This window comes from Orycteropus afer, unplaced genomic scaffold (genome assembly GCF_000298275.1).
Source record: "Orycteropus afer afer isolate SDZICR_OR568_19922 unplaced genomic scaffold, OryAfe1.0 scaffold00298, whole genome shotgun sequence".
Lineage (NCBI taxonomy): Eukaryota > Metazoa > Chordata > Mammalia > Tubulidentata > Orycteropodidae > Orycteropus > Orycteropus afer.
This window is the reverse complement of record NW_006921885.1, coordinates 1,695,335-1,705,138: the sequence shown is the minus strand read 5'-3', so window position 1 is coordinate 1,705,138 and position 9,804 is coordinate 1,695,335. Positions and strand designations below refer to the sequence as shown.

General features: G+C 37.5%; 1 protein-coding gene across 1 annotated transcript in view; it reads left to right on the top strand.

The window, feature by feature from the left end:
- IPO11 (importin 11) overlaps positions 1 to 9,804 on the top strand; it is a 333,438-nt gene that overhangs the window by 260,196 nt on the left and 63,438 nt on the right. Inside the window, exon 28 of the mRNA XM_042782395.1 lies at positions 5,157 to 5,252. Coding sequence (XP_042638329.1) covers positions 5,157 to 5,252 — 96 coding nt within the window. The remainder of the gene's footprint in view (positions 1 to 5,156; positions 5,253 to 9,804) is intronic.

The window sequence follows — 9,804 nt, the reverse complement described above, 5'->3', positions numbered from 1 at the left end:
TTTGATTACTGCTTTTGCTGTGTGCCAAAGATTTTGGTATGTTATGTTTTCATTGTCATTTGATTCAAGTAATTTTTTAATTTCATTTTTTATTTTCTCTCTTACCCAGTCTTTCTTATGGAGGGTGTTGTTCAGTTTCCATGTGTTTGCTCTTTTTCTGTTGATCTTTCTATTGTTGATTTCTAATCTGATAGCATTGTGATGTGAGAAGATGCTTTGCAATATTTCAGTGTTTTTAAATTTATTAAGGCTTGCTTTAATAAATATGGCCTAACATATGGTCTATCATGGAAAATGTTCCATGTGCACTGGAAAAGAATGTATATTGGGCTGTTGTTGGGTGAACTGCTCTGTAGATGTCTGTAAGGTCAAGTTGGTGGATTATATTGTTAAGCTCTTCTGCGTCTTTGCTGAGTTTCTTTCCATTTGTTCTGTCTTTCATTGAAAGAGGTGTATTAAAGTCTCTCACTATGACTGTGGAGTCATCTATTTGCCTTTTCACCTCTTTCAAAGTCTGACTTATGTATTTTGGGGCTCTTTCATTGGGTCCATAGATACTTATTATATAAATATAATAGGCCAACTGACTGGAAGAGATCCATATTTGTGCCCAATCCAAAGAAAGGTGATCCCACAGAATGTGGAAATTATAGAACAATATCATTAATATTGCATGCAAGTAAGCTCTTACTGAAGATAATTCAAAAACGTTTGCAGCAGTATATTGACAGAGAACTTCCAGAGGTGCAAGCCGGATTCAGAAGAGGACATGGAACAAGGGATATCATAGCTGTTGTCAGATGGATCTTGGCTCAAGGCAAAGAATACCAGAAAGATGTTTAGGTGTGTTTTATTGACTATGCAAAGGCATTTGATTGTGTGGATCATGACAAATTATGGATAACATTGAGAAGAATGGGAATTCCCGAGCACTTGATTGTACTCATGAGGAATCTGTACCTTTACCAGGAGGCTGTCGTTCAAACAGAACAAGGGGACACTACATGGTTTAAAATCAAGAAGGGAGTACGTCAAGGTTGTATCCTTTCTCCACACTTATATAATCTATATGCTGAGCAAATAATCCGAGAAGCTGGACTATATGAAGAAAAACGTGGTATCAGGATTGGAGGAAGAATCATTAACAACCTGAGATATGCAGATGATACAACTTTGCTTGCTGAAAGTGAAGATGACTTAAGGCACCTACTGATGAAGGTTGAAGAATACAGTCTGCAGTATGGATTACGTCTCAATATAAAGAAAACAAAAGTCCTCACAACTGGGCCAATGTGCAGCATCACAATAAATGGAGAGAAGATTGAGGTTGTCAAGGAATTCACGTTGCTTGGTTCTACAATCGATGCCAACGGAAGCAGCAGTCAGGACATTAGACGACGTGTAGCATTGGGAAAGTCAAAATACAACTAGGGAAGAGCTACCTCCTCAAAGTAGAGTCTACCTGAGTAACGTGCATGGAGTAAAGCTTGTGGGACTTTCATTTGCTGATTGGGTGTGACTCAAAATGGGAAGAAACAGCTGATAACATCCATTAACAATCAGAACATGGAATGTACAAAGTATGAATATAGGAAATTGCAAGTTGTCAAAAATGAAACAGAACACATAAAAATCAATGTCCTGGGCAATAGTGATGTAAAATGGACTAGTATTGGCAATTTTGAATCAGAAAATCATATGATCTACTATACAGGCAATGAGAAATTGAAAAAGAATGGTGTTAAACTTATCATCACAGAGAAAGTTTCTAGATATATCCTGAATTGCAGTGCTGTCAGTGATAGGATAATATTCATATGTCTGCAAGGAAGATCAGTCAGTGCTACTGTTATTCAAATTTACTCACCAACCACTAGGCCAACAATGAAAAATTAAAGATTTTTACCAACTTCTGCAGTCTGAAATTGTCTGAACATGCAATCAAGATGTGTTCATTATCATTGAACACAAACGTTGGAAATGAAGAATTAGCGATAGCTGGAAAATATGGCTTTCATGATAGAAATGACACCAAAGATCGTGTGATAGAATTTTGCAAGACCAACAACTTATTCATTGCAAATGTCTGTGTTCAACAACATGAACAGTCTGTTTACTTGTGGACCCCACCAGATAAAATACATGGAAGTCAAATCGACTACATCTGTGGAAACAGGTGATGGAAAAGCTTCAATATCATCAGTCTAAACAAGGCCAGGAGCTGACTATGGAACTGACCATCAATTGTTCATTTGTAAGTTCAAGTTTAAGATGAAAAAAAAATTAAAACAAATCCATGAGAGCCACCATACGACCTTGAATATATCCCACCTGAATTTGGAATTCATCTGAGAGTAGATTTGATGCATTGAACACCAATGACTGAAAACAAGGTGAATTGTGGGATGATACCAAGGATATCATACAAGAAGATAGCAAAAGGTCCTTAAGAAGACAGGAAAGGAAGAAAAGACCAAGATAGATGTCAGAAGAGACTCTGAAACTTGTTCTTGAATGGATAGTAGCTAAAGCAAATGGAAGAGATGACAAGGTGAAAGAGCTGAACAGTAGATTTCAAAGGGCAACTCAAGAAAACAAGGTCAGTTATTATAATGAAATGTGCAGAGATCTTTCCTTTCCAAAAGGAAAGAACACACGTGGCATTTCTCCATCTGAAAGAATTGAAAAATTTCAATCCTTGAGTTGCAATATTAAAGGATTCTATGGACAAAATCTTGGAAGGAATCTACTTCCGTAGTGAGTGATACTGCCTCAGAAACCCAAGGAGGGGTCACTGTGAGTTGGCACTTAACAACAACATGGACAAAATATTGAATGATACAGGAAGTATCAAAAGAAGGTGGAAGGCACACAGACACTGCGCAGAAAAGAACTGTTCGATGTTCAACTATTTCAGAAGGTTGCATATGATCAAGAACCAGTGGTTTTGAAGGAAGAAGTACAAGCTACACTGAAGGAAAAACAAAGCTACAGGAATTGACTGAATACCTATTGAGATAGAGCACTTATGCCAAGTAATTTGGAAGACAGCTATCTGGCCAACTGACTGGAAGAGATCCATATTTGTGCCCATTCCAAAGAAGGGTGATCCCACAGAATGTGGAAGTTATCGAGTAATAACATTAATATCACACACAAGTAAAATTTTGCTGAAGATAATTAAAAAACAGTTGCATCAGTATTTTGACAGGGAACTTCCAGAAATGTAAGGTGGATTCACAAGAGAATGTAGAACAAGGAATGTCATTGCTGGATCTTGGCTGAAAGCAAAGTATACCAGAAAGCAAAGAATAGCTGTGTTGTATTGATTATACAAAAGCATGTTGTTTTTTGGCTGTGTTGTAAAAGCTGTAATGTATATAGACTAGTAATTAAAAACTCATGGCACACATAAGGCTGTCTTGAGCCAAAATTAATTGATGGCCACTCGTTGTTTTGTTTTTAATAGACTACCATGGTGCTTAGCTAATTCTTTCATGGGCTTCTAGATTACTTTGTCTTTCTGGTTAATGTCAGTTGTCTCATCTCTCTCAGTGAAAAGTGATTTGAGAGGTTAAGAACTGACTTCTAAGACTATGTTGTTTCCTCTGGCTACCTTCAGTTCTTTTACATTAAACTCTGGGTCAGGTTTGCATGGGTGACTATGAGAGAACTTTTAGAAGATGACACACTAAGAATTGTTATCATGTCTTACATACTTAAGGTTAATAGCTGATCACAAACTGCTTGTACTACCCAGGCTTCTGACCTCCTGCAAGAGGGTATTAAACACAGATGAGAATGATACCTATGTGTCAGAATAATATTTTGCCCATCTGGTGAAATACTTCTCTAAAATGAAATTATATTTGAAAGTACAGACAAAAGGTTTGACCTTATTAATGCTGAACAAATGTTGAAACAGGACTCAAACTGCCGACCCTGGGAACTGCTTTAACAAACTTTTTTCATTAATTATGGGTGTTGATGCAGTTTGAGGAACATTGTAAATCCCTTGTTAGAATGGTATTTTTATATTCCATAGAGGCAAGATTTAGAATTTATTTGTTAGTGTTAAAATGAAAGTATTATAATTTAGTGTGCCAGTGGGTGATTATATACTTTCAATAGGTGTAGTAAGGTATGGTTTACATATAATAAAACTTACCTTTTTAAGCGTACAGTTTGGACAAATGTACACAGTTATGTAACCACCACCATGCTCATCACTCACACATTCTTATTACTCAAAAAGTTCTGTTGTACCTCTGCAGTCAGTCTCTAGTTCTTGCCAGCCATTTATTTGATTTCTATTGCAGTAGTTTTGGCCTTGTTCAGAATGTCACATAAATATGTTGCCAATTGAGCCCAGCTTTTTTTCTCGTAGTGTTAAGTTTTGAGAGTTACCCATGTTGTTGGGTGTATATGTAGTTTGTATTATTGCTCAGTAGTATTCCACTGTTTAAGTACTACATAATTTGTTTATGTATTTACTAGTTGATGGACATTTGTGTTTTTTATGTTTTGGACTATTAAGAGTGAAAGTACCATAAACATTCATGTACAGTTATTAAGACATTTGTTTTAATTTTTCTTGGATAAATACCTGGAAGTGGGATTACTTACTTGTATGGTAAGTGTGTTTATGAAAGTTGCCAAACTGTTTTCCTAATGGATATACCATTTTGTATTCTTACTAGCAATGTATGAGAATTCCAGTTGTTTCTCATTCTTGCCAACATATTTTCTCCCAGCCTTTGGCTTATCTTTTCTTTTTCTTGACAGTGTCTTAGAAAAGCAAACTGTTAATCTTGAACACTTTATATCTTTATGTTTTTAATTATAAAATTAACAAATCAGATTCAACTAGACAACAGCTGGTATGGTTTTTGGTATAATAAAGATTATGAAAGTATTTTTCTCTTCCCTTTCAGATATTGTCCTCTAGTATTTAAATTTACTAATCTAGTAAAATCAGTTCTTTTTAATGTTATATGCAAAGGTAAAATGTTTGCTTTAAGAAATGTATTTTGGAAGTTTATTTTATATTTCAAAACTAGAAGTTATCTCCCTTCATTTTTAAGAAGATAATTAGAAGAAAAGAATTACCTGTAGAAATATTCTAGTTAATCTGTTTTGCTTCTCTTTTATTCCAGTGTTATCCAAGATAAATTCTGTGGAATTATAAACATCTCAGTGGAGGGCCTACATGATGTCATGACAGAAGATCCTGAAACAGGCACTTACAAAGAGTAGGTAGAACATTTAATTAATCACATTTGGACATGAGAGATAATTAAACACATATTGCATGAGTTTATTTAGTATACTATAAACACAATATGGAAAAATTATAATTTTGCCATATATAAAGAAAAAATTATATTCTTTCCTTATTTTGCTTTTAATATTTCTTGCTTCATCTTGAGAGCTTTATTTATTTATTTTTTATGGTGGTCTTCTGAATTGTGTTTTGATCTAATAATCATTTTATGATTTGACACTAACCCTTTCCCTGTAGGACAGTAGAACTGCCCTGTAGTGTTTCTGAGGCTGTAAATCTTTTCAGAAACAAACTGCCTCATCCTTCTTTCATAGAGTAGTTGGTGCATTTGAACTGCAAACCTGTTGTTCAGCAGCCAGATGCTTTAACCACCGTGCCACCAGAATGCCTTATGATTTGACATTAGTTTCTTAAAAAATTCTAAGTGTATTTTAGCACATAAATTCCTTTTTAAACAATGTTTAGAACATACTCTTTTTTTCAGCTTGAAATGTTCCCTTGCCTTTAGGCTAGTTATGGGGAAAGATGATAAATTGCTTTGTGTTTGGTTGAAGTATGATTGATCTCTTAAGATGTTTGAGGTAATGTAGTACTTATTGTTATTAGATGCCTGTCAGTTGATTTCTGGCTAGGAGCTAACTAATGTGATGGTAGAATTTAGGGTTTCCTAAGCTGTAATCTTTATGACCCCAAGTTGTGTTAAGGGTTTGTTTTACTAGCAGGCATATTCCCCAACACCCACCAGTGGGTTGATGCTTTCATCAGCAGATACCACATACACACACACACACACACACACACACATGACAGGGCAGAAACAGCAGATAGACTATTTGCTGGTAGAAAACGAAAGTAGTTCTTTGGTTGGCTGGTGTGAGTGACTCCTTTGGTTGGACAGAAGACAAAGACAAGCAGTTGCTTGTTGAGTTTGCCTTTGGATCTCACCAGTGATGGGGGTGGGGGTAATGGGATTGGGTGTCAGGGCTAATTCCCTCAGGCCCAGGGAGGAAAATCCTGCTGGCTGGCTAGCCAGAAATGTTATAGGGCAAATTACCCAGGTTCTTATCTTCGGCCAGTTAAGAATAATCAAGAGAAACACATTAGGTTGTTCTAAGCAATAAAGAGTTTAATAAGAGAAAGTAGATCGTGAGTGGAGACAAAGAAGGACTAAGCAATTCTAGCCCTTGTCTCTCCAGGCAGAGACTTGCTGGGGTTTTTAAGGGTTTTGAAATAGGTGGGGATTTTCTGAGAAGGGGTGATAGTTTCCTAGAATAGGGTGGCACGGTGGAATTGGGCTGTGTGTGCAGGAGTTACAGGGGTTGCTGGGATACTTCACATGACTCACAAAGGCTGCTGGTATACTTGACATGACTGATTATGGGATGTGACGCTCACGCTATTCTTTGGGGTGTTGGCTTGATTCCTGACCAGTGTCCTTCCTTGCCATCCAGGAAGGTCACATAGTGGTCACTTTGTGGTGAAGTATGCATGCTTGAGGATTTGCTAGCTCTGTGGTTTTCTGAAAAACATCTTGAAGTTTAACAGATGGTTGTGCAAAAAATATTCTAGGATGTGGGTATAGACCAGACATGGTGGGTTATGAAGGACCTTATTATCTCCAGCTTTAAAAATAGTTCCAGCCCTACTCTTTTCCTATTTCATTATCCCTTTGTTAGTATGAAACCAAACTCATTGCCATTGAGTTGATTCTAACTCATAGTAACCCCTTTTGGGTTTCGGAAGCAGTAAATCTTTGTGGAAGTAGATTGCCAGTCTTCCTTCCACAGAGTGTCTGGTGAATTTGAACTGCCAACTTTCTGGTTAGCAGTCAAGTGCCTTAGGCAGCATGCCACCAGAGCTCCTTGTTTAGTATAATAGTCAAGTCTTTTATTATTACTGTTAATAAAGGGCGTGTTTCACATAATGATAAGTGTTTTGGTTACTTTGTGGAGCTCTAACAGAAAATACCACAGGTGGATAGCTTGGATAGCTTTAACAAACAGGAGTTTATTCTCTTACAGTTTGGGAGGCTAGAAGTCTGAGTTCAAAGTGCCAGGCTTTGGGGGCTGGGTGAAAGCCCTTCAACCTTGGGCTTCAGCTCTGCCTCTTGCTCCCAGCCCACTCTAGCTGGAGGCTTTCTTCACTCAGCTGCTGGCTGCCGAGGCCGACAAACCCAAGGTCTAAAAGTAACAAGTCACAGTCCTGATATTACCAAACCACACGGCAGGCCACTGATTCAAGTCCATTAAGAGTCCCCAAAATTGGCAGAGAACATGGCAGGCTGCCAACGACGACTCAGCTACATGCAGGATTCAAGCATGCCAAAAGCTACAGACCATTCCTAAATCTTCTCCTTATATTCTGGAAGCAGACCATGTCCCTATGCAGCTACTCAACTGCTCACAGTAGATTCCATCATGGAGTTGATTATTAGTCTCATCATGGGGAAAAACTACATCCATTTGCCCCATCACTCAAAACCAGGCCCAGCCAAGTTGACACATAACCTTAACTACCATTATAATCAAGGCTGCATAAGACTCTAGACCACTTGGCTTCCTCTCGTTAATAATACATTGAGCCTGTTTTCTTTGCACTTTCTAAAACCAGTTATAGCATATTATATTTTTTGAAAAAGATGGAAAGCATATATATGTTGGTATTTTACTAAATACCTATAAACAATATATCTGTGACATGCAGCTTAACTTTTGAGAAAATAGGAGTTCAGATGAAGTGGAAAAATCAAGCCAAATGATTACAAGTCCAAAATTAGGCCAATAGGTGATAATTTAGTGTAGCACAATGAAGAAACATGTGTTTCAGTTACTAAGAAGGGTTAGATCTCTGATAAGTCTTCCTACTTTGTAATTCTATGAATTATATACAGTTCTGTGAATTAGAGTGCATGAGACTATATGACATAATTAGACTTTCAGAAAAGAGAGCGTGAGAAACATAAATTAGTTATGTAGCAAATTTAGCCTCCAACTTCCCCTTCCTGTTTATTGAATGTTTATTAAAAAAAAGGTTACTCTTTCCAGTTGTGGTGAACTTTTATTGTATTCTCAGTTTAGAAACAGTTGGGACAAAGAAAGAAAACCCTGTTTTCTTCACCTGAATAAGAAAGCCTTGTTGATAATTAGATAATCTTTTTTTTTTCAGAGTTGTTTGTGCCAGGCACTGTGCTGTGTGAAAAAGCCATGTGAGTGGCTGAAGAGGGTGAATCTTGTTCTGAAAGAGCACAGCCTAAAAGGAGAGATGGTGACCAGTCGAGGAATACCACCTGTAGGAGAAGGGGTCTAAGGAAACTGAGTAGAACTTCTGAGAAGTATAGTGTGATCTGCCATATATCTTCACATATAATACAAAACTCTGATGGCATTTATTAAGTCTACCAAGTGCAAGTACATGAGGAATGAAGGGACTGTTGTTGTTGTTGTTAGATGCCGTTGAGTTACCTCTGACTTGTAGCAACCCCATGCATAACAGAATCAAACACTGCCTGGTCCTGTGCCAGCCTCACAATCCTTGCTATGCTATATATAGCCTATCATTGCAGCCACTGTGTCACTCCATCTCTTCAGCCACTCAAGTGGCTTTTTCACACAGCACAGTACCTGGCACAAACAACTCTGAAAAAAAAGATGATTTAATTGCCAACAAGGCTTTCTTATTCAGGTTAAGAAAACAGGGTTTTCTTTCTTTGTCCCAATTGTTTCTAAACTGAGAATACAATAAAAGTTCACCACAACTGGAAAGTATAACTTTTTTTGAATAAACTCTCAATAAACAGGAAGGGGAAGTTGGAGGCTAATGTCAGAGCCTTCCCCTTTTTAGTTGACCCTTCACTTTGCCAAGCATGATGCCCTCCTCTAGGGAATGGTCCTTTCTGGCAACATGACCAAAGTGAGTGAGATGAAGTCTGGCCATTCTCACTTCTAAAGAGCATTTCAACTACACTTCCTCCAGGACAGATTTGTTCGTTTTAATGACAGTCTATGGTATTTTCAGAATTCTTCACCAATACAAGTCAAAGGCATGAGTTCTCCCACAGTCTTCCTTATTCATTGTCTAGCTTTCACATACATGTGAAGCAATAAATATTATGGCTCGGATTGGGTGCACCTGAGTCCTTATCTTCAGGGAGACATCTTTGCTCTTCAGCACCCTTAAAGAGGTCTTTTGTAGCAGATCTGCCCAATGCAATACGTCATCTTATGTCTTGACTGCTGCTTGCATTGGTGATTGTGGAACCAAATAATATGAAATCTTTGACAACTTCGATCTTTTCTCCATCTACTGCAATGCTGCTTATTGGCCCAGTTGTGAGAATTTTTGTTTTCTTTATGTTGAGATGTAATCCACACTGCAGACTCTAGTCTCCATCAGTAAGTGCTTCAAGTCATACTGACTTTCAGCAAGCAAAGTTGTATCATCTGCATATTGCAGGTTGTTAATGAGTCTTCCTCCAATCCTGATGCCATGTTCTTCTTCATATAGTCCAGCTTCTCAGATTA